Genomic DNA, 26258 nt, shown 5'->3' on the forward strand with positions numbered 1-26258 from the left:
TGGCGCACCAGATGAATCTGAGCAAATGCCCCCCTGGTCACGGTCGCAACATTGTCATCCAGAGTCAACCGTGAGTCCAGGAGGACGCCTAGATTGCACGCCCTTTCTACAAGGTGCAACACCTCACCCCCTATAGTCAACAATGGAATATTCTCCTGGAACCGCAATGCTGGTAGCCACAGCCACTCCGTCTTGGCAGGGTTGAGCTGAAGCCTGTTCCTCCCCATCCAGACTGCACTGCTTCCAGGCACCGGGACATCACATTGAGGGCATCACTGGGCTGATTCGGGGTGGGTATAAAAAGTTGGGTATCATCAGCATACTGATGATACTCCACCCCAAAACCACGGATGATCTCCCCCAGCGGCTTCATATAGATGTTGAACAGAAGGGGAGAGAGGACCGACCCCTGAGGGACCCCACACATGAGGGGCCTCGGGGCCGACCTCTGTCCCCCCGCCAACACTTTAACATGCAGTCTGAGCTAGTGGTGACTGGGTCAGGAAAAATTCTGACATCGTTGTGGATAATGAGAAAAATGAGAGAAACTTAGTGATAAGCAGAGGTGAATTCTATTAGTATTGATCTGTAAAATAACTGGAACTATCAATACCAGAATGTAAAAGGCTTATTCTGTAGAGTATATGCACCTGTGCTTTGATAAAAGTCTGAAACCTGTGGTTCTACATATTTTATATTGTTAAATATTAATGAACATTTTCCTTGAGTGGCAAACTTCACTTTCATGCAACATTTCATGATCAAGGAAAGGCATTTAGAACTAGCTTTCCCTCCCAGCTTCAAAATAAACCCCCATGCACCCCCTTTCTGTTACTCGAGAGCTAGGGTGAAAATGAAGTCAATATAAATAAGGCACTTTAACTTTTTATACACTCAAATGAAGTAATTGAAAAATGACATGAGATATCCCTACACACATATTTCATTTTGTGTGCACACATGTATGAAGGTAGACAAAGATGTATATGGAACCCATGCCTAGTACTTAAGAATATTTTTGAATGTTTAAATAGCACCAGCACTTAGACTTATTTACTGCTTCACAGTGCTTTACTGCCTTCTCTAAGCTGTTTATAGAGTCAGAATATTACCCCCAACAATCTGAGTCCTCATTTTACTGACCATGGAAGGATGGAAGACTGAGTCAACTTTGAGCCACACAGAATCAAACTCTTGGAAAAGGGCAGAATTAGCCTGCAATACTGCATTTTAAGCACCGCGCCACCACAGCTCTTAAAGCTTACAACATTATTCACAACATTTTCAAACTCTGACTTGAATAAATTCAGACAGATAGCAGAGGATTAACCTGGACAAATAGAACAGTTCCTTGTTTCCATCATAATGAAGCTGTTGGGTTTCTTTTCTCCCCTCTCCATCTCTCTTATTTATTGTCAGTGTATACAAAATGCTGGTTGTGATTAAGCCTGAAAACAGCACGCAAGATGAGCAAGATTTTTTTTTTTTAAAAAAAGGGGGGGGGGCAAAGAAACCAAACTTCCCTGAAGCAACATTTTATCTTCTTTCTCTACCAAACACCAGCTGATTGTGGGTTTATCCTGGTAGAAATTCTCCCATCCTTCAACCCAAGCCAGAAAAAATAGACGCTTCCCATGCGACTAAGCATTAATAATTTTGTCTGAAGAAATATCACTGGGAGACAGATTCATTTCCGACTGGCTCCAAGTAGGCCTGGAGCAGATACCTTTACACTTTGCCCGAGTCTAGTCATACATGACTAATTTAAACAGACTGGCAAGCCTGGAATGTTTGTGTGCTTGAGAGATGAAGGTGTCAGAGCAACAAGTCCTCTCAGGAGGACTTTAAGGAATAGCTCCCATTCTTTCTTAAACACACACACACACACACACACACACACACACACACACACACACAGAGTGTGAATATAAAAAAGACACTTTAACTTTTTATACACTCAAATGGAATAACTGGGAAGTGAAATGACATATCCTTACACACATACTTCATTTGTATGTAGATAGACAAAGAAGTATTTGAAACCGAAGTGTAGTATTTTAAGAATATTTTTTCAATGTTTAAAACCCTTTATTCACAACATTTTCCAATTCTGACTTGAATAATTTCAGACAGATAGCAGAGGGTTTAACCTGTTGTAGTTCCAAGACTCTAGCATGGCATTTATCCATTTATTCATTTAATACTTTCTAGAAAAAGAAAGCAATCTTCCTAATTCTATTGCAGTTTTAAAACGTAGCACCAGTTGCATTTGCTCTTTAAGATGAAGGTATAAAACATTCTGTATTGATTTTCCGAGATTTATAGTACAGAGATTCCCACTTTTCAATGGGTATTGAAGATCAGATTTTAAAGTAAAATCCACAAACTGTTTAATTTGCATTTATAACTTAAAGATTGAGCCAACAGATCTGCAGCAGGCATATTTTTTATCAATAATATTTCCTTCATGGCAACTAACCACAACCAAATTGTTGGATTTTTAAATGCAGCAACTCGGATGGGAAGAATTTAAACTGGCATGATTTAACCCCCACTCCATACTCCCTGACTCCAATCTTGTTCAGAGAGAAGAGAGTGGCTTATAAATTAATGCAAAGTGGAAGATCAGGTGTCATTTCCGACTTAGTAAGATAATTTGGCTCTTGAGGTAGCAGCAACCATTATTGGTGGGACTTCGAGGAAGGGTATGTCAACCTCTAGGCATCAGAATCCAGAATGAAGAAATGGGTATGACATGGGAATTGTAACCTGTGGAGGGAAATTGAGAGAAACGGGCATGTGCACAGAATGGGATGGAAACAACTGATGAGGAAGAAAATACTCACAGAAATTACCCATGCCCAGTTCTCAGCCTTAAGAACTGTAGCTACTCCTGATTTTGTAGGTAAAACACAAGTATATGGGAGGACTGTCCCATGCCTCCAACTTTTCTGTCTTTTGATTCTCCCAAGAATGAGAATTCCCATGTCTCCAGGTATCTTGTTCCCAAGTCAAATTCATTGACTTCTCTTTGGTGGGTAATTTACTTTGAGAGCACATGCCTCGTGCTACAAGATTTAATGCCCTTCTTTGGAAGTAGCAGTGACAGCTTACCGGCATGCTCCTTCCTATGGAGTGCATAGCTACACAATGCCAGACTTTAAATCGTTCAACAGCAAGCTTTAAATCATCCTGCCGAGTAATCTGTAGGGAGACATACCAGCCTTTCTTCAGAGGGAGATCAATGAGCTGTGGAGACGTATTGGCCAGGAATCTACGCTTTCATCTAGAAGTACAACATGACACACCAGGTGCCAGCTTAACTGTTATTCCTGCAGAAGGGGGCAACTTTTATAGCAAAGCAAGTCCCAGATACATCATGGGACTTGATATTTTGGAAGTCGATAGTGGAAAGCATTTGGATATTTTTGATTCAATCTGTGATAGACTTGGTGAAATGTGATTAAGTGTGATTTGTGTTACATTTAAGGATATACAATTTGGAAAAATTAGTGATTTTCAGGCTTTTTATTTCAGCGTAAAAAAAATTAAACTGGACTCTAGATAAGAATAGTTTGTGGATATAGAGAAAGAGAAAGCCTGTATAATTTTCACTGAGTGAGCAAGCAATATAAAAATATTATGGCCATGTCCTCACTTTATTTGGTGCAATTACCTTAACAAGGCAGAAATGAGAAGAAAAGGTTTCAGAAAAGAGATTAACAAGATCTTCAATAATGTCTCCACATTCTCGTCCTTAAATCTACCATCATGACTAAAGATACTGGTGCTTTTATCTGCTTTGGTTTACAAATGTTTGGGGAGAGGTATAACTAGCCCAAGTAATCCATGCTAAATCTGGATAATCACAACATACTGTAGATATGACTACTCCTGTAGATAAATCAAATGTTTCAACTGGTACAAATCAGTTATCTGACTTTTGGCTGGTATAAAATGGTTTATACACATTCCAAATTTAAAACAATTTTCACTGAACGTTTGGAGACAAAAATATCTAATCAGACTGGGATCAGACTGAAATGGGATGCCAAAAATTTAACTCAATTAAGCATTACCTGTTTGAATATCTTGCCAAAAAGGAATCATTACTATGCTCTCCGGGATCCAAAGAGAGGCTGTACAATGAGTTCCCAGAAGATTTTCTACAAATTCAATTTGTAATTTAAGGAATATATACTGCTAGGCTAGACAGTGCTCTAGAGCAGGGGTCTCCAACCTTGGCAACTTTAAGCCTGGCAGACTTCCTTGCCTGGGGAATTCTGGGAATTGAAGTTCACCAGGCTTAAAGTTGCCAAGGTTGGAGACCCCTGCTCTAGATGCCCTCGTAGGAACTGTTTTTCATACTATGTCTGGGATGACTTAGACCAGGGGTGTCAAACTCACATCGTCACGGCAGCATCACATGATGTATCAGGACTTTCCCCCCTTCACTAAACTGGGCATAGGCATGGCCAGTGGGTAACACATCTGGTCCATGGGTTGAGAGTTTGACAGCCTTGATTTAGACCCTAAATATCTGAAACAGTGCTATTTTCATAGTTGCCATAGTATTGGGTTATATTAGTATTGAGGCCAGGCAGAAACATGTTTCTTTATCAAGAAAATATTACCAGCATTACAGGCATCAAGTCCAGCATTCTGCCTGTTGCAGAAGTTATATTTTATTTATTTATATATATATAAAAATAGAGACTGTCCATCTCACTCACAGAGTGACTCTGCATTTAAAGAAAGATATTCTGGACAAAGAACCATTTAGCCTTATTGATCTAATTTAATAACTGAAAGTCTACTGCTTTTCTAGACATGTGGATCCATGGGCAAACTATATTTTGGTGTTTTGGTAGCAAGGTCAATATTCAATTGGAATCAGTTTTCTTGTAATTTAAGCCCATCATTCTGGCACCTATGATCTATAAGAATATACAAATCCTGGCATTCTCTTTGCTGATAGTGTTATCATAACATTCTTCAGTATTTTCTTTTCCCCTCAGCATAAACATGCAAGTCTTTTCAATTACTTTTTCTAGAACTTCGTTTCTACTTCCTTGATAAACCTTTGGCCTTCTCTTGATCTCATTCTTTTTTCAGCTTTGGTGATCAGAAGGGGACACCATACTTGAAATGGATCTTGACCAGTATAGAATAGAGTAGAACCACTACTTCCCATAATTTGAACGCCATATTTCTATTGATTTCTTCAGTGCTTAGGATGGAATTCATCTAACTCTGGAGACTTGAACTCACTGAAAATAAATATTTCCTGACCATGTCTCTATCGACCTGTCTGATCAACTTTAGCCTTTCAAATTTTCTATTAGAATACATGCCCATTTATTTTATTTTATTTTATTTTTTTTGGAGAAGACTGAATGAAAAAAGGAATAGGGCAATCTATACTTTTCCATATTACTTGCTAGGTTAGCATATTGACATTTTCACTAAACAGATTTTTTTTCTTTTTTTTCTGAACATATCTGAAAAAGCCCTTTCACCCAGTCTAGGACATTTGAACTTTATCATTTATAGTTCCAACTTTTGTATAATCTTCCTTGAAGACATCCTTATTCTTTTGAAATTTCAGATCATCACTAAACTCTTCAGTCAACCACACTTCTTTTTGACACTTTTCTGTTTTTTTCTTGCACAGGCATTACCTCCTTTCTTAGTGTCTTGTTCCTCCTTTCTTAGTGTCTATGGAGATTCTCAGTCATCCAGATCATAGTTTTCCCAAAGGTGCTTTTTCAAAAGGCAATTGGACTTTCTTGTTTTTCTTTGAGAACCTTTCGCTTCTCATCCAAGAAGCTTCTTCAGAGCTGAAGAAGCTTATTTATTTTATTTATTTATATTTATCTATTTATTTATTTATTTATCGAATACATACAGTATTAGATAATATATATAAGTATAAGCATGAATTGAATACATAAAATGAATACAATTAAAGGGAACATTAGGACATGGATGGTAGGCACGCTGGTCCTCTTATGCACGCCTCTTACAGACCTCTTAAGAATGAGGTAAGGTCAACAGTAGCCAGTCTAAAGTTAAAATTTTGGGGGTTTTGGGATGAAACCACAGAGTCAGGTAGTGCATTCCAGGCATTGACCACTCTGTTGCTGAAGTCATATTTTCTGCAATTGAGTTTGGAGTGGTTCACTTTAAGTTTGTATCTATTGTGTGCTTGTGTATTGTTGTGGTTGAAGCTGAAGTAATTATTGACAGGTAGGAAATTGTAGCAGATGATTTTATGAGCTATTCTTAGGTCATACCGAAGGCAGCATAATTCTAAATTTTCTAAGCCCAAAATTTCAAGTCTGCTGGCATAAGGTATTTTCTTGCGAGTGGAGGAGTGGAGGACTCTTCTTGTGAAATCTTTCTGGACACATTCAATTGTATTAATATCCAATATGCAGTGCAGGTTCCAGACAGATGAACTGTATTCAAGAACTGGTCTAGCAAATGTTTTGTATGCTCTGGTTAGTAGTGTAATATTACCGGAGAAGAAGCTACACAAGATTAGATTTACAACCCTTAACGCTTTTTTGGCAATGTTGTTACAGTGGGCTTTGGCATTTAGATCATTTGATATGAGTATTCCAAGGTCCTTCTTCTTCTTGGATGAGAAGCAAAATGTCTTTAAAGAAAAACAAGGAAGTCTAGTTGCCTCTTGAAAAAGCACCCTTTAGACCTCCTTTCTTAGGAATTTCTAATCCTTACAGTCCTTTTTCCCACTAGTTTTTCCTTGTCATTGAATCCTACTTAACATTATTCTGTATTCATTAAAATCCACTTCCAGTCCAAGCTATGTATCTGTTAAATTTTAGTTCTTCTTAAACTCATACATTTTATTATTACAGCCAGTTCTCTCCAGTACAACATTTCTGGTACTTCCCTTTCATTAACTAAGCTTTCATATGTTAGCATTAAGTCATGAATAGCTTTCTTTTGGTATCTTCCTTCAATAATTTTTCAGCAAGACAAGTCTGAATATTCTGGTGAGATAACACTTTGTAATCTGTCTCCCAATGGTTTCATAATTACTTATGACTCCTTTGAAAGATCTGCAAAATGCTTTCTGAAAGTATTTAAAATGATTCTAGTTAATGTTTAAAGACTGCATCTGCTGTACTATTAATAAATTTATGTTAAGCCATCCAACACTGAAATTAAAAAAAATCAATAATATGCTATCTATGTGGCATAAGGCATAAAAATAAATACAGAAGTCTCAATCAGAAGACAATTGTAGATTGCTTTTATGACCAAATAATAATAATAATAATAATAGGAACCTTTATAGGAAATTCTGAAAAATGTGTTATTTGGATTCCTAAGGAATGATCTGTATTAGTGCAATATTCTGTCCACAAAAATGTCTTGTCTTCCCAGCATTTTAGTTAGAATCTTCACCTCAGTTTTCTAAATCTTCTGCTGTAGCAGAGATAACAGCTATTAGTACTGAGAAAGTGCAAGGACACATGCTTCTTCTGCTACAAAGAAAGATGTGATCAGAAATGCAGTTGCTTCTTTGCCAGTGTCCCTGCCAGTGCCAGAGACCTAAGAGATACTGTTCATTTCAGGAATAAAATCTTTCTCTTTCAATTCACACCCTGCCTAAAACGCAAGAGAAATGGTAGAGGATAAAGGGGTTAGGAAACCTTGGAATGAGCAATTAAGATTCCTGCCATCAAGTCAGAAGGATAAGTTGTTCTCTCTTAGCCAAAAGTGAAGAATAATGATGACTACTAAAAGAACAGAGTGCAGTCACACTCCATTGCTGTCAATGTTGAGCTAAGTAAACCTTTGGATACCCTCATGTATTATGAATGACTGGAATGTAAGCCATTGTTCATGCAAGCAATATCTGGTTACTCAAAGATTCAGCGCATACCACTCTGAATTGCGTTTTTTTTTTAAAAAGACCCCTGCATTTAAAATAAAATTCTGGAAAAGGGAAAAAGGTCAAAGGTTCCAGAGCAAAGATAAAATACAGACAGCAGGTGCAACATTCGGATATGATGTCAATGAGAAAATACCCATACTTTGCTAAAAACTAGCTTGAGATTCTTCTGAATCTGAATACAATCATCATATTGATACTGTGAAATAAAGCTTCAAGGTTTGGCTTTAGTAAAACTCATGTCATTAATTATTTGCTTCCATTTCTGAGGTGAAATGTAATATATACTACTAAAGGAATTGTAAGCAATTCACATATATATACATTCGAATCCGAGTAAGGATATGGCTAGCTGCTGAGAGCTAAATAGCTTGAAATAGATCTATACTAGTCTCCCTTTATTTCTTTATCAGCGAAATATAAATTGTGTGTGTGTGTGTGTGTGTGTGTGTGTGTGTGTACCTACAGTAGTAGATGTGAGCCTATTTGGAGGAGCAAACTAAAGACATAATAACATAGCAGCAGGACTACTTTTATTGTTACAGAATCTTGCAAGTCTGAACGTGATTCCTTCCCTCCCTCCCTCCCTCCCTTTATCTTCATCTGAACTGGGGAGGGGCCTGACTGACACATTTAATCAAATTAGTTTCTTGAAATGGGCTCAAGCCCAAATTTTTCTCCTATCCTTCAAGGCTTTTCCCTATTCCCTCTGTACTAGAATAACTGAAAATGTCAAAATAATGATAGGTTAGAAAATCTAGTAAAATAGGTACTAAAGATCCATCTACCTCAGGTAACTTGGTGCCAACAAAACATTTCTATTAATGGATTGTAGGAATTGAAAGTATCTGGAAGGCATCAGGTTGTTTTAATCATCTTTGGTAGATACTCTCTAAACTTTTTGTTAACCATTTTCTGTGGCCAATAACTTTTTACTAATTTCCAATTGATATGAGTCATATTGTTCCTTTATATTTTCATCTTTGGTATAAGTAAAATTTCATTGTTGTAGGTTTATAAGCCATAAGAAACTTTTATAAACCATAAGATAGAATATGGTAGAAAAACTGAAGATAAAAAATGTTGAAATGAATGTTATTGTACCGAGGATTCTATATTCTTCTGAGTTCAAAATAGCACTGTCAATGAAAATAATACCCAACCACCTTAAGTTGAAATAATATAACTGCATCAGTGGTGGATTGCTACCTAGTTCGGGTGAATTGGTAGCGGCGGTGGCGGGAGGCTCCACCCACCCATGCAGACATCATAAAAAATGCTCTGCGCACGCACAGAACCTTCTGCGCATGCGCAGAAGCACCACACGCTCGCAAAGCGAGCGCATGCACCCGCACGCTCCCAATAGCGAACTGGTAGCATCGGGATTTGAATCCATTACTGGACTGCATGTCTTGAGACAAATAATTAAGAGCTACAACAAATACATGAACCTCTTTCACATCTATTGTTTTGAATTACTTGTGTTGTTGTAGCAGCAGAAGATAAATTGTGATAAGACTGGAAGATCTGAGTGATTTGCAAAGGTTTTCAGTTCCTAATTATTTTAATAATAATGACTGACCTCCCTCTCCCAAACTGTTCTGCTTAAATGATAAAAGTTTTGGTGAGAGCAATTGGAATTGAATTTAGTCATACAGCAACTGAAAGCTTTATTTTAGTTTTGCTAATTCGAAATATATTTTGGATTTGGGATTCTGTAAATCTGAGAGCATGTCTTCTACTAGATCAGAGCCAATGCACCCCAAGATTCTTAATATAAAAACAAAACAATGATCATAAGCTTACTTATGTTTTATGCTGTTAAGGAAATGAACTGAGCAACAGCTGCAAATCACCTAGAGTGCTGTCCGGGAATGGTTGGTGCTGATACATTCAGGCAGCAGAACTGATGCTTCATATTCTTTGCCTATCTATTCCCACTGTTCAAAAATAGAAAGAGGAGGCTGCTCCCTTTGACAGTGAATTAAGAAAACATTTAGTAATAACATGTAGGAGGGCTTATTCCACCTTTTCTTTCTACAAAAAAGGTTAGTCTTTCTGTTTTTTAAAAAAATTAACTAGAAATCTTTATCCAAGTATTCATTTTTAAATGTGGTGAACTAGGTTTTTTCAACTTAAAAATATTCCTGGCCATTTAAAGAGTATTTTGAATCACTTAGTGAGAGCATGATTGACTTTTCTGCTTTAACAATGAGTACATGAACACTGAGAAAACTGTAGTGTTCGGTAGATTAGCACAATACTTGAGTAAGTCTTCAGTGAATTGCAAACTTCAATTGATCACTTCAGTAAAAAGAAAAAAATCCACTAACAGATAAACTAATGCGAAATGCACAGGCTTCAGCAACATAACTTTATTTCAAGACGCAGACTTGGCCATTCTATATCTGGTGGTCTGCAGTACAAACTAGAGCAGGGGTCCTCAAACTTTTAAAACAGGGAGTCAATTCATGGTCCCTCAGATTGTTGGGGGGCCAGACCGGCTGGGCGGGTGTGACTAGGTGGTTATGTGACTGGGTGGGCAGGGCCAATTTAGCAGTCCATTAAACAATACACACAAATTAAACTTTAATTTGTTATGCTCCTGGGGGTAGAAATCAGGTTAGTGAATGGATGTGGCTGCCTTGGGAGGGGGAATGGGGGACTCTATGTGTGTGTGTGTGTGTGTGTGTGTGTGTGTTTCTCTCTCCCTCTCCCTTTCTCTCTGGAGGCCAGGGAAGCCAAAAATGAGTCCATTTTTGGCCTCCTGAGGCCTCTGTGCATCCCATTTTTGGTCTCCTCAGCTTCCAGAAGGCAGGTGGGGCCAGCGGGTAGGTGGGGCGATGTGGGCAGGGCAGCCTCATGGTCCTGCGTGGGCTGGATTAATGGCTTCAGTGGGCCATATCCAGCCCCCGGGCCGTAGTTTGAGGACCCCTGAACTAGACTGTGTAGCAAATATTGTCAACAGACACTGCTTAAGAGGAGAAGGTGGAGACCATATGTGTTCCTGGAGTTTTGATATGGTTTCCAGCCTTTTCCTTCTCCTCCTCCTCCTCCTCCTCATGCTCAACTTTCCCTAATTATAAGTTTAAAATAAATATAATAGTTTTAAGATGTATGGCACAGTGTGATACACTTAGAAGATCTTGGAGAAGACATAGCAAAGAGAGATTTTAAAATAGACAAATTTGCTGTGGTATGTTATAGGTATAAACAGCGATGTTTTGAATCTTATCTCAGGGTAAAATCTTGCCAGGACATTTAGCAATATTATGCAGTTGTAAGAAGTACAACATGTTCTATGGCAGCATAACAGAGAACATATTAAATTATAGCATGTGTTTTAACAGACAAAGATTCCACTATAATTTTTAATAGAGATTTTAACATAAAAATAATTAGTCTGTAGTAAATTTGCTAGAATTTGAAATACTTAGGTACACGTTACTATTTTCATAATGGCAGAATCTAAAGGGCAGTAAGCCTACTAGCCGTTATAGTTATTTTTATTTTCAGCTTTATCTATTGCTTTCTTGAGTTATAACCAATATTGTCTTCTCTGCAAACAATCACAATACAGGTAGTCCTTGACTTACAACAGTTCATTTAATGACCATTCAAAGTTAAAATGGCACTGAAAAAAGTGACTTATCACCATTTTTCACACATACAGCCATTGTAGCATCTCCAGAGTCATATGATCAAAATTCAGACCCTTGGCAACGGACTCCTATTTATGATGGTAGCAGTGTCCATGGTCATGTGATCAACCTTTTGTGACCTTCTGACAAGCAAAGTCAATGGGGAAGTCAGATTCACTTAAGAACTGTATAACTAACTTAACAACTGCAGTGATTCACTTGATAATTGTAGCAAAAAAGGTTGTAAAATGGGGCAAAATTCACTTAACTGTCTCGCTTAGCAACATAAATTTTGGGCTCAGTTGTGGTTGTAAGTTGAGGATGATGGGCATAAGAAATGCATGGAAAAAAAAGAAAGAAATCCCCTCCCCTCAATCAGAATATCCCGCCTAAACTTCCCAAAATGTTCTAACAAATTTAAGTGGATTAGATGTTACTTACCTTTCTTGCAAAATAAGTTTATTTTCTTTTTTCCAAAATTCTTTAAAATCAGAACTGAATTCATGCCATATGCTGAAGAAAGCATTCAAGGAAACCTCCTTTTCACCCATTTTTGGTTTCATGCAGAAATATGCTGCAGTCTCCAAAAAGCTATCAAAGGAAACAAAGATGGCAACTATTTATTTAACATTATTTTATCTGCTTTTCTCATACAAAGATGATATTTTTTACAAATTACTTGATAGTTATCTAGAAAACATTCATGATTCCTTCATCTTCATAATCAGCTTTAGGAAAGGTAAAGACTGATATTTAGTATTTGATAAGGGATTGTGAAAGAAAAATTGCATTGAAAAACTGCATTGGACCAGTTTTTAAAACCAAGAAAATCAAGATTGCTATTACCATTCACACATCACTTTTTCATACCAAATCAATCCTTTTACAATGTATGTCATGCTTACTGTTATGATTTTTAGGGAAATTTTAATTCATGGCTAGTACAACAAAGACACCATGTATGCTTTTATCTGGCTGCCTGTTCCACCTGATGTTTTTAAAAAACCAATTAAAAAAATAAAAAAGACAGTCACACAGGATAGCAAAGCATCACTGACCAACAAAGTAAGCAATGATGTGTGGGGAAAAATATTATCTATGAATGGCTGGCTATATTTTGTGCCTATATGCAATATTTGTTGCCTGTATAGAATAGAATTCTTTATCGGCCAAGTGTGATTGGACACACAAGGGCTTTTTTTAATTTGGTTTGTAGTTTTTTTGGTTTCTATATTTCTATATTTGTTGTTTGTAAAAACACATGTTAGGTTTTTTTCTCTATGAAAATATTATTTTGTTAATGTTGTAGATATGAGCATGAGAAAAACTCAGATCCCACCTTTACTTTCTACTTTTATTCTTGAGCGACCTACTGTTTTGCTTTGTTTTTTGTGTTACCCATTTGTCTGCTAGTCAATGAATTCTTCATCGGTGACAAAACCACCATGGTGGCCACTGTTGAGAATGAGCTAGACCCCTCCTTTATGTCAGCTATTTTATGAATGAATGCACAACACGCCCTTGGCAGTCCAAATATGGCCACCAGCCTTAAAAATTGAGGATTGCTGAACAGTTGTATTGTTCTTACAAATTAAAGATATGACACAGTGGTTGGCAGTCAAATCAAACTGTCCCCAAAACAATTACAAAATAGCCCTTGTTCTAGAAAATTGTATTAAAGGAGACCTTAAGGAAGACATTTTTCTTTGTTCCTTTTGTTGTAATCTGATAGCTGGCAGATTTACACAGAATAAAACTTGGTCAAAGGGGGAGCCTTGATTTATGACTGGTGAAAACAACCCTTCTCTCAGACTGAGTCAAACTCATGGGAATGGACAATATTCTTTTCAAAGACACTGCAATCAGTATGCAGTCCCCCATTTTTCAAGAGGCAACTGGCTGAAGAAGCTTCTTGGATGAGAAATGAAACATCTTCAAAGAAAAACAAGTAAGTCCAGTTGTCTCTTGAAAAAAGCACCTTTGGGACAACCATGACCTGGACGACTATGGATTGTCTCCATAGACAATCAGTATGCAGCTCATTCAGAAAGAGGAAGCACTAAATATCACCAAATCCTCCCACAAATGCCTTATGTTTCTCCAGACTTCACGTATTTTCTATACACCACCATATAGGTAACAACTGGAACTACCTAGGAATGATATGGTAGGGCCACAGAACAACATTACATTTACCCAAGGATATATAAGATTAAAAGCATCACATTCAAAGCAGCCCCTCCAGGCTCTACGTTTATATATAAGATAACAATAAACCATAATTCTCCATCTCAAGCCTTTTCAACAATTGAGAAGCCAGAGTAGATTGAAATTCTCACAAATAAATGCTTGATGAGTTTGATAAATAGCACTAACGTTTACCGGAGACATGAAAGCTTTTGTTAAGAATACTATGTGATCAAAGAGGGTAAAAGGCAGGCTTTTGCACAGATCACTGCTAATCTTGCTGGGAACCAAGAGAAAGCTGATTCAGACACATGGAGACATTTAACTGCCAACGGAATTCCTTTATCTAAACAGCTACAAGAAATAATCAAGTCCTCAGCTGGGTCACTTCTGCAAAAGTGAGCTTGTTTGTAAGATGCAAAACATCAGACACTGGAACGCTGTCAAAAATAATACACAAATATCGTTTATATACAAATATGGAGTCTAGGGATTGGAATACAAGAAGGCTTAGAAGCAGGGTTCCTGAGGAATTAAGTTGTTTATCAAGTGAGCGCAGCAACTTGCATTTAAAGTAATCACCTCCATTTGTTCTGAGAAAGTTTCCCATATATGGTGATTAAACCAACTCCACAGCATTCATTTATTAAAAAAGAAAGAAAGAAAAAGAAAACAGACAAGTGAATGCAAGGTTTGGTACACTATCACCCCTGTCTTCTCAACAGCTAGTTCTGATATATAGAGAGTGAAAATATCTGAACACTGAATATGAAGGGAAATAGATTTGGTTCTTTTTAAAATAAGCTGCTAATATTTTAAAATAAATTTGTATAGCTGGAGAAGAATTCTGCACCGTTACGAACAATATTTTAATTCATAATCTATGCATTCTGAGCAAGAACTTTACCAAGGTTAATAACTTCAAGATATAAAGTTTCTATTGCTAACTAGATTAAGAATGCTAATTTTCCCATGTAAATTTACATGTATAATGTGGGGTAATCTTTTAGCAAACAATTCAGGATTAGTTTTAGGCAGAGTTGCAGATGAACTGTGATCAATTCCAAAGGCTGCTAACAAAACTTCAGAAAAACAAATGTATTTAAAATGACACTTCCTAAGTTTTGTTGCAGTTATATCAAGCTATTTCTCCAAGTTTGGTGCAGAAACAATTGGCAGCCGTAAGTTTTTTGCTATCTAACTTATTTTTTCCTTCTGTCTCTATTTCTACCTCTGTCTGTCTTAATCTCAGGTTTAAGTTTTGGAAAATTGGAAAATTGTTTATTTTACTTAATAGTTAATTTTACTGTTTTGCTGTTTTGGAAGGCTTTTTTAAAGCTTAAAAATCAGGGTAGAAATGTCTTTAACAAATATAGGATGCAGAGTAAGACACAAGTTTTCAGAAGCTATTTTCAGAGAGCTTCAAAGGCTATTTTATTATCGTCCTGCTTGTACATTGAGGTGTTTCTTTCTCACAGCTCTGAAAAACCCCAAACCTATTTTAAAGGTTCCTATCCTTTCTAGGCATGCCTTGTCTTCCTATGAGTCTTGCAGTGAATAAAAGAATCTGTCCTGTGAATTCCTGGATGTTGTACTGCTGGCAGGTGGGCAAACTGAAAGCAACTGAAAGTTTAGAAACTCATTAAACTAGGAATGTATTGAGGAGCAATCGATCAAAGGAAGTCCACTTAAACAAAGAGATTTCTGACAACAACACAAGCGTTAATGGGGGGGAGGGGAATCTTAAAGTAAGGCAAACTAAAAAAAAATGGCAATATTTTATTGCTATCACATTTCTTATACTAAACTAAGCTTGTGAAGGTTGTAAGATAAAAATGGAAACAGAGCATCTCCTATTTACCGACTGCAGCGAATGCTCAATAAATAAATCCTTAAAAGGCAAAGAGGAGGACAAAACCAGGGTCAACGATTTCCCAAGTACAAGGGCTGGACATAGAAAACTGCTGAAGTGTATGCTAGGAGGGTGTAAAAAGTGGTGTAATTAGAGGAAAAACCTGCCAGCCAAAACTCCACAGTTCTCGTCATGGGTTTGCTAATTACATTCTTGTCCCTTTGGTGAGGACACTTCCTAATGAAGAGCAGTCTTTGCAAAGCTAACGCAGGAGGTTGAAAGCTCTTAGTTTAGATGCTTATCTTGAGGGTTAGAACGCTGTACCTATGTTTCCACCACTAACACAGAAGGTGGGGGAGGTCACTGTTGGGGATTAATAGAAGCAGCAAAGGTCAGGAGCTTTGCTTCAGCTAGCATGACTTTTCAATCCTGCTTAGGAAAACGAGCCTTTAGTTGTTCACACTGCTATTTTGTTTATGGAGGGCAGAGGCTAAATATCTCCTGCCAGGATTTCCAAGCAGCTCAGATCCCCCATATTCAAGACAGAGATATTCCTTAATAAAGATAAAGTGCCTGGATATTTGCTTTTTATGGTTTCAATTCCAGAACAATTAGTGGAACAAAATGCAGCAGAATCAAACAGGATGATTTTTACTCCCCCAGGAAAACAAGGGTGGAAGAGATTCTACTAACAACACTTCAGGTACTGTACACAAGTGCAAGAGGATTATTTTGTGCCAAAATAGATCAAAAGGCAATGCTAAGGGAATATCTTGGCTTGGACTTGTTTTTTTTTCCAGGTTCTAGATCCTTACCCACAGAATTTTAAACAATAAAAAGGTAACGGTAAAGGTTCCCCTCGCACATATGTGCTAGTCGTTCCCGACTTTAGGGGGTGGTGCTCATCTCCATTTCAAAGCCGAAGAGCCAGCGCTGTCCAAAGACGTCTCCGTGGTCATGTGGCCGGCATGTCTAAATGCCAAAGGCTCACGGAATGCTGTTACCTTCCCATCAAAGGTGGTCCCTATTTTTCTACTTGCATTTTTTATGTGCTTTTGAACTGCTATGTTGGCAGAAGCTGGGACAAGTAATGGAAGGTCACCCTGTTACACAGCACTAGGGATTCAAGCCGCTGAACTGACGATCTTTTGATCGACAAGCTCAGCGTCTTAGCCACTGAGCCACCGCATCCCTATAAAAATCCCCAAATTCTTATGTAAAGGTGGCAATTTCTTACTGAAATGTTGTTATATGCCACTTGGGAATGCTGTACTCATATGGAAATATCTGAATTTCAGAGGAACTGCATTTTAAGGTATATGGGATATCCAGTACCTAAAAGCACTCTATTGATCCCCGAGAAGTGCATTTCATTACTTGGTTACCATCACAGGAAGACCCTATATCGATCTGCCTAATCCATGAAGATATGGGACATCTCAAGCAAGGCCTAAAAGTATATTTTTTAAAAATGTGAATGATTCATTTTTTGTGCATTATCTTTGCTGACGTTAAGCAGAGAGTTTAGATGTGAACTTTTTATCACTATAGAGAACATGGCAACATCCCTGGTAATGCTATTTCTGTTCCTCATATAAGGGCATTCACAGTGGCAAGATCTGATACCCTAGTCCTTGAAAGGTTATGAATAATAACATCCCTTACTAGGAATGCTTATCAGTGTGCTTGGAAGTAGGGCAAGTTCTATTGAGTTGCCCTTTATACCTTACCTTGCAAGCAGAGCTAATTTCTCCCCTTATTAGCAGATGCTTGGGCTGGCCGCAATCAGAGATTGTAAGTATTTTATTAAGAGATCAGTCTAGTGAAATCTCCAGGAAAGTTGCAAAATTCTGCACCACCGCAATTGCTATTGGAAGGCGTTGGGTCTGATCTATGCATAGACAAGAATAGATTTTGATAAACATACTAGATTATGAAGCTTTTAAAAATTATTTTTGCTTGCTTTGTAAAGTTGCTTTCAAGTAACTTTTTTTTTCCAATCTGATGTCAACCTTTGATCTATAAGCTATGGTATGTGTGTGCGACTCCATATTTAATATCTATGTATCTCTTTATTTACTTATAAAGTTTTGGAAATTTCTGTCCATGAAAACAAATGCTGATGTATAAATCAGAAGTACACAGTGCAGGTTAGAGTGCATCTTTGTGACCAGTAAGAGGAGGGTATTCTACAAGAGAGCAATTGTATTGAGAACAGCCTTTCATAGATCACTATATGGTAGATTCCAAAGCCAAGGTAGCACCCTGAAGAGAGATTTCCTGCTAAATCTTAGTTGATGGGGATACATAAAGAAAAGGGCACACTAGCATTTCTTCAATTTCTAAGCAGTATGAGGCTTTGTATGTTATTATCTCTGCAACGGGCTTAGGAAACTGGCAGCCAGTGCAACATTTTCAGAATAGTTTAGTAACTATTCTAACTATTTAATAACCTAGCTATGGCATTCTGCGCTAGTTGCAGTCTCTGGGCCAACTGCATGGCTAGCCCCACATGCAGTACATTTTACCAATCAAAGACTGAGATTTTTTTCTAGGTTCATATGACACTTGTACATAAATCATCCTGAGTGATATACAAAAAATGTAAATATTAAAATCACAAAGTTCTCAGTATAAAAAAAATCCTCTACTGCTCTAAAAAGATAAGAGAAAAATATGCTCTAAAAAGATAAGAGAAAAATATTCAGCCAAATTCTAAACCTTTCTGACTTCATGGGGTGGCAGTAGTGGCAGGGATGGGGAGGGGGAAGCAGGGTTGAAATGCTCCCGGTTTGGACCGGATCGCCCGATCCAGTAGCGATGGAGGCGGGTGCTTCGGAGAACCGGTAGGAAAAATCCCTGCCCTCCCCTATTGCTCAGCTGAGCCAAGCAATCATCAGAGGCTTTTTTATTATTTTTAAAAGCATTTTTTCTATAACTTCTTTGGCCGAAAAAATGCTTTTAAAAGTAAAAAAAAGTCTCTGATGATTGCATAGCTCAGCTGGGATCATCAGAGGCTTTTAAAAGCATTTTTTCTACAACCTCTTCAGCTGAAGAGGTTATAAAAAAAGTTTTTAAAAGGAAAAAAAGCCTCTGCCGATCAAGCAAGTCAGCTGGGATCGTCAGAGGCTTTAAAAAAAAAAAAGCTTCTGCCGATCAGGCAAGTCAGCTGGGATCATCAGAGGCTTTAAAAGCATTTTTTTTACAACCTCTTCAGCCGAAGAGGTTGTAGAAAAAATGGTTTTAAAAGTAAAAAAAAAAAAAAGTTGGACACGCTCACTCAGTCATATTATACACCCCATCAAGCCATGCCCACAGAACTGGAGTAACAAATTTTAGATTTCACCACTGGGGGGAAGGGATGGTTTTGCATAAACAACCTAGCTTCTGCACATGTGTAAATGAAGTATGCTTGCCCATTGCCTACGTGGCCCGATTCGCAACAGCCCATGGACTAGTACAGGTCCACAGCCTGGGGTTTTAGAACCCCTGTTCTAGACTGTAACAAGGAAGAGTCGAGCTTCAATTTCATGGAACTATGTCATCCAGCAGGTAACCTGGACTGAAGCCTCTCAAAGGTGCTTTTTCAAGAGGCAACTGGAAAGAAGCTGACGAAGCCACAGCTGGATGAGAAGCGAAATGTCTTCAAAGAAAAACCAGAAAGTTCAGTTGCCTCTTGAAAGAAACATCTTTGGGACAACCATTACCTGGATGGCTGAGAATCTCCATAGACATTTAACTATGCACTTTGGCTGGACTGAAGCGATGTAAGGTTATACCAGTGGTGAAATCTAATTTTTTTTACTACTGATTCTGTGGGCGTGGCTTGGTGTGGCTTGGTGGGCATGGCAAAGGGACGATACTACAAAATATCCATTCCCACCCCACTCCAGGGGAAACATACTGCAAAAGAGCCTTGGTAGTACAGTGGTTTAAAGCACCCTGTTATTAACACAGCTGCCTGCAATTACTGCAGGTTCGAATCTTACCAGGCTCAAGGTTGACTCAGCCTTCCATCCTTTCTAAGGTAGGTTAAATGAGGACCCAGTTTGTGGGGGCAATAAGCTGACTTTGTATAAATATACAAAAGTATGAAGGCTATTGCTTAACGCATTGTAAGCCGCCCTGAGTCTCCGGAGAAGGGCGGCATATAAATCAAATTTAAAAAAAAAAATCCCCATTATTCCCTCCCCACTCCTGAGGGAAGGATATTGTAAAATCTCCATTCCTACCGCACTCTGGGGCCAGCCAGAGGTGGTATTTGCCAGTTCTTCGAACTACTCAAAATTTCTTCTACCGATTCTCCAGAACCTGTCAGAACCTGCTGGGTTATACTATACTAGACCTACATTTGTATCATGCTGTAGAAATCACTGATACTTCCAACAATATCATGCACAGCATATAACATTTCCAATTCCTGAACAGAGTAAGTACAGTTTCAAAATGCCTTCATCTTCTTGAACTCACTAGTCTCCTCCAGTGAATACCATTTCCAGATTCTGGTCTTGCACAGATTCTCTTGATACAGATAAAACAGAAAGGTCGGGGAAATAAAGTTGGATAGCATTGGCTTAAAACCATATTTCCCAATGTTCTTGAGATATCATAGCTTAACTGCCATGCGAAAGAGGTATGATTATCCCATGCTATACTCCGAGTGTAGCCATAGTACCATAATGTTCTGAATTACAGAAGAACAGTATGGTGCCTAGAGGTCTAAGAGAATAACTAAAGAGAATAACTAAAGTTCAGCTCTAATGGAATAACCGGTTAAAGTTTCAAGGCAAGAAAAAAACAAGATACTTCAACAAGGCATTCAACTGTTATTTCCACAGTTCACTGAGATAAATTATTATCATTTTACAGACCTCTAGAAACTGTCAACAATCAAAGGATCAGAGCAGTGGTGTATTAACCATTAAGCAGACTAAGCACATGCTTAGGGCACCAGGCCCAAATGAAGCCTAAGCTTGGCTTTGTTTGTACAGTATGTACAAAGAGGGGGACACCAAGATTTGTCAGTGTTTAGGGTACCAGTGAGCCTTAATCTGCCACTGGATCAGAGCACATTTTCTGAAGAACACATACCTCCTTCAAGATATCTGACATAATAGGCCAGATCCATCCTGTTAAGTCTCCTATAGTTAGATCAAATTGGCCATAACAGGGAGAAAATAGAAGCTGGGAAGACATGGAGCTGAATGCATTGTTGCTCACACGTTTGGGTTTCTAGAGCTGAAATTACTCCTACAAAATAGAAGTGGATGGGACCTTGAATGCCCCTTTGCACTTGCATCAACAGAGGCAAACCACATCAGCACAAAACTGAGTGATTTTATTCCAGTAGTGCCTTGCAAATGAGACAGAGCAGATGTCTGTGGGTTCCACAAAGTTCACCGGGTAGCACCAGATGTTAAAAGCCCCCAAACCAACTACATGAAGCAACTTTTCTGGATGGTGCAATGTTAAAAAAAAAAGTAAAAGGAAAAAAAAAGAGGACATTTTTTCCTTAAATAAACCTTCTTCTAGTTCCTTGATCTACTTAATGAGAAAGACAATGAAGTTTCAAATGCCAACTCTTTATTCAACCTGTGTATTTGAATTCTAGCCCAAAAATAAGTTTTGACTGTGTTCAGACACTATATTAAGATTTCTTTCTTATATGGACAAGAATATTACAAAACCAACATGCACTGAAATAAGCATGAAAATGGTTTATAATGGCTATTTTAAATAAAATAAATATTCCCATTTTAAGGGTTTCTTTGTATGTCTGTTATGAATCCTGCTAGGAGTTACCGGCATAGGAATTTAAAGCATTGCTGCTGATACAACTAACTGCCTCCGCTCTTATTTCCAGAAGTTCACAGTTACTATTATGATACTCTAGCAGAGAGGTGTGCATTTGCACCACAGACTAAAGGACTACTGCAACACCACCAGTAAAGATACTTTGCCATGAAACAAGCAGCACCGCTTATGAATCATTGGATATGGGAAAATATTCATATGCCATTTTTAAATAATCAGTCATAGGGATGCTTAAAGGACTGTGCTATGTTATAATCATGCATTTTTCAGAATTTGCCATTGTATTATATGTTTTATATATCAGCCAAATGCCAAGGAAAGAATATACTGTATGTGCATAGCAATCAATACTAGCTAGTTACCTCTAGAAATGCACAAAACAGAAATGCACATAAAATCAAAAGCATACACAGAAACAATCTATACAAAAGCAAGTCCAGGACAGCAAAAATTATTCATCATGATTACTGGAAAAAAATTACTATGAAATACACACTTTCAGGAGTTAACACACAAAGATGCAACACAAAATCTCATGTTTCACCTTGAAACATATATGTGAGCTTCTCTTTTGACTTTGCAGTATGTCCACATACATATGGGTGCCTGTGTTCATTTTCCTGCTCTCCCATCTACCTCCTTCCCTCCATCAGATATAGATTCTTCATTTTTTTCCCAACAGAATCCAAGACAGACAAATATTTACTTTCAAATTTCTTTTAAAAAAATGGAAGCTTAAATAATAATTGATATCACAAACAATGTTAAGTAATTGTCTTTGACTTATGACCATTTGTTTAATGACTATTTGAAATTAAGAAATTGAGATGAATAAAGTGACTTATGACCAGTCCTCACACTTATGACTGTTGCAAAATTCCCCTCTTCACGTGATCAAAATTTGGGTGCTTGGCAACTGGCATGTATTTACAACAATTGTAGTATCCTGGGGTCACATTGTCGCCATTTGCAGTTTTGCTAGGGGATCTTCCAATGAACAAAGTGAATTGGGAAACTGGATTGGCTTAACAATTGTGTGATTTGGTTAACCATTATGGGAAAAAAGGTAGCAAAATTGGCTGTGATTCACTTAATAACCACATGGCTTAATAATGGAAGTTCCAGTCCCAATTGTGGTTATAAGTTGAGAACTAGCTACATTTAGAATTTAAGGTCTAAGTCAGAAAGTGAGATAGACAAATGAAGTGATTTTTTAAAAATTGTTTTAGGCCACATTCCCTTAATTTGAGATTCCAACTGTTTCAGTCAAAACTTACATAACTTTTGCACAGAATGCTGAAGATCTCAGCTCTCCAGAAGAAAAGTAGAGACCTTTTCATTTTTTTTTCTGATATCCTAAAAATGGGATTTGTCTTTCCACCTCTCCACCTCCAAATTAAAGAACTGGTGCTGATTATGCACACATCAGGTTTCACGCAGTCACTGAGCAGAAGGACACACATTTTTTTTTTAAAAAAAAACAAAAGATAGCAGATTCCACCCTTGCCGGTCCTATTTTTGTTAAAAAAGGATCTCACACAGAATGACTGAGAAAAGACTTGGGGCTGAGATCTTGAAAAACAGTGTCTGTCTTCGCTGAAAATTGTGAATGTTTATGCCTGAGACACTCTCGCATCTTCTTTTGAAGCAAGCTGTATTTTTCCCTTGACTCTGTCAAATATTTTACGGCTTCTTGAGAACTGCTCACGAAAGCTGAAATTGGGAATTGTCATATCTTTTGCTCTTGCACTTTATCAATATTATTCAGGGACTGACGTCATTGTTTGGGGCTGTATCACTTCAACTTTAATAACAGGCTGGAGCCTTCCTTGTCTGCCTATGTAAGCTGGATAAACACAGAATGGTGTGAGGTTTTTTTCTTTCTTGTCTCAGGATCCTTACCCAGAGATCACACAATATGCTGTTATTGGGAAGTAAACATTTCACTTTTCTTTTTGCTCGTGTGCCAGAAACCCATTTCTTGAATAAACACTTCACACATTGTCGGTCTTAAAGTCACTAAATATGATAAATAAATAAAAATGTATACAGCCTTTCAGAAAGGATTAAACATCTCACTTTTGACAAATGAACAGCCGGAGACTTTATAGAATCCACAGGTCAAACATACCATTTCATTATGTGTGAAAGATTAATTTTCCATTTCAGCTCAACTGATAAACAATTAGATTTTTTTTTCTAGAAGGCATTGTGCTTAAAACAGTGTCCACTTGAAGAACATTTTTCTTTCATGGCTGCTTGGCTTTACAATGCCATAGAGAGGCAGCGTTGTAAAACCATTTTTCTATTTCAAACAATGAATCAATGTTTCCTTGTCATTCTAAGACATGTAATCATGACATAGACACTCTGTGGCACATAGTCACTTCAAAAAGAAAAATCCAACCACATTAAATCACATTAATTGTGCTTCAGCTAATCCATCACTGCAGCTAGCAGTAACTCATCTATTCACCCAGTGCCTAGCTATTTTACCCATGATTAGCAGAATGCAACTAATCTCTTATTTATTTAGTTTTCTCGAGCTCTCCTCTCACCCTCCGCCCCAAAAGTGTCTTTGACATTGACATAGTTTGAACGGTAAATAAAATTTTGACAGCACATATACCCTAGAGGAAGAAAAAAAAAAACAACAACCCAGTTTACTGTGGCAATATAAAGGAGAATTTTTCTACACCATATAATATACAAAGAAAATTATTATACAAACAGATTGCCCTTCTGTTGGTTGGCAATATTAAATACTAATTTTTTTCTGAAAGCTCATACATACAAAGCAAGCTAAAGACTTAGATAGTTGTATTTTTTTAAAAAAAAGCATATTCACGATGACACGTATTTACAATCCCTGGAAGATTTTTTGTTTCTAAATGTTTCAATGGCACACATGTGTATTATAGGATGCTATCCAAAAGTATATTTCTATGAATTAATTTCCACAGAGAAATTCCTTTTTTCTCGTATCTTTAAAATCTGCTCTAGAAATAAAATGAACTACTATCTGAAATATATGGGGAGAGTATAAATTGGAAGGAGCGGAGCTGGCAAAATCCTGTTATGTATTTAGACATTGATCACATAACAATGGGTTTATCACAGAGTTCAGTAAGATAATATTCTAAAGTATTTAGAACATTATAGTGTGTTATGCTGCTCTTGTCAATAGTTAAAAAAATTTAAAAAGGTAAAGTTTTCAGTAAAAAAAAAAGGCAAAATAGATGGTTAGAGATAGGAAATCAAAATCAACCTCCTGCTTCATGGCTACCACTAAACAACAGTGAAACATTGGCAAATTGGAGACTGCCCAATTGTTCATTAAAAGATGCTTTTCACACATTCTTAAGCACTACTGCAAGAATTTTATAAATGTAATAACTGAAATATCCTCGTATACAAAAAATGAGATCAATCTCTCTCTGCCCCTTCCTTTAGTGTATTCTAATAGCCAGTTCTCATTAGGCATGAGAGGTATATCTTTCAAAGTGCAACTATAAATCTGCAAAAAACGTGATTATAATCAATCAAGGATATAAGAACTCAAAGGCTTTATGTGGCCCATGTTTTCAAGACTACACAGTTCCTTCCTTGGGTCTACTCTAAGTAAAGTGTTTTAAGTAATTTGCAGAGTTTAACAATTATTTAAGTTTTTCTGTCCAATACATGAAGACTTAAATTAAAAAAAAATATTGTGATTCAGCCTTCTCCAACCTTTCATAGAGTGAGGAGACTGAGGCAAGCACCCAGGTATTTAAACTACTAATGACTATGAAGCAAACAATGGAAAAACCACATCTACAACCAAAGTAAATTCAAAGCCATTTAACTTAAGGAAACATTCCTAACCTAATTAGGGTAATAGGACTACATTTTCCCCCTAAGGATGTTCTCTAGTGTTCCTAATGTTTCTAGAATCTGTTTGGATTTAGGCAGTAGATAATTACATATATAAATACTTAATTTTATGAAGCCATGATTCAAAATTTGGCAGCTCTGTCATTTCCAGTGGATTTGGAAAACATGAATTTTAAGAATTGGCTTTAATAGCAATGGAAATTTCTAAAAAAATTTCCATTTGCTACTAAAACCAGTTCTTAAAGTAAGCCGCATTAGCAAGGAAATTGCAAAAAGGAAGAGAAAAGAAATTGTGCAATAACAACTATAAAGTCTTCAAAGCCTCAGTTCTTGCTAATGCTTACATCATTACTGAATTAGACAGACAGCAGTGGCTTCTTTGCAAACTTAATTTGACACATAAAAGCAATGTTGAATTTTCAGTATGATTAATAATTTAATACCATCTTTTTTCCTTTCCTTTGTATGTAGTGGGGAGCCTTAAATATAGAATAAGAGTAATGCATCTGTTTTTAGTCTAAAGAAAAATTCCCACCATTTCAAGCAAACAGCCACTGTATTTGAATTCTTTGTGTAGTGCTGTAGTGATTTCAGCAAAAGCCTAAACTTTCTAGCTTTAATAATGTATGAGAGAATTGGCTACCCAAAGATCTCAAATAAACTATGATTGCATGATTGTCCTTTAAGATTTCTTTCATAATCTAGGATCAATGAGTAACAAAGGAAATCTTTTTCAGATTAAACTTGTTCATCTCACCTTTTATGCGTCTCTGCCAGAGATTTCTCTTCCATCTCATGGTCAGTTTTAGCTAAGTAACAAACAGAAAATAAAGTTATAGGTAAAATAAAGATTGTTGCAGTGATGTTATTAAATAAGATCTCATTGCACATTCTTTGAGGGAGAAAACTACTGTCTCGGGATTTTTTACATGATTCTTGAAGCAATAAGCTTGGCCTTGACTTT

The 26258-nt window shown here is 37.2% G+C and overlaps 1 protein-coding gene across 1 annotated transcript in view; it reads right to left on the reverse strand.

Moving 5' to 3' along the window:
* FMN2 (formin 2) overlaps positions 1 to 26258 on the reverse strand; it is a 202838-nt gene that overhangs the window by 5123 nt on the left and 171457 nt on the right. The window contains 2 exon segments of the mRNA XM_070950697.1: positions 12010 to 12159; positions 26052 to 26103. Coding sequence (XP_070806798.1) covers positions 12010 to 12159; positions 26052 to 26103 — 202 coding nt within the window.

The sequence above is a fragment of the Pituophis catenifer genome, unplaced genomic scaffold (genome assembly GCF_029215685.1).
Source record: "Pituophis catenifer annectens isolate HBS135680 unplaced genomic scaffold, rPitCat1.0.hap2 SCAF_1, whole genome shotgun sequence".
In the NCBI taxonomy this organism is placed as follows: Eukaryota; Metazoa; Chordata; class Lepidosauria; order Squamata; family Colubridae; genus Pituophis; species Pituophis catenifer.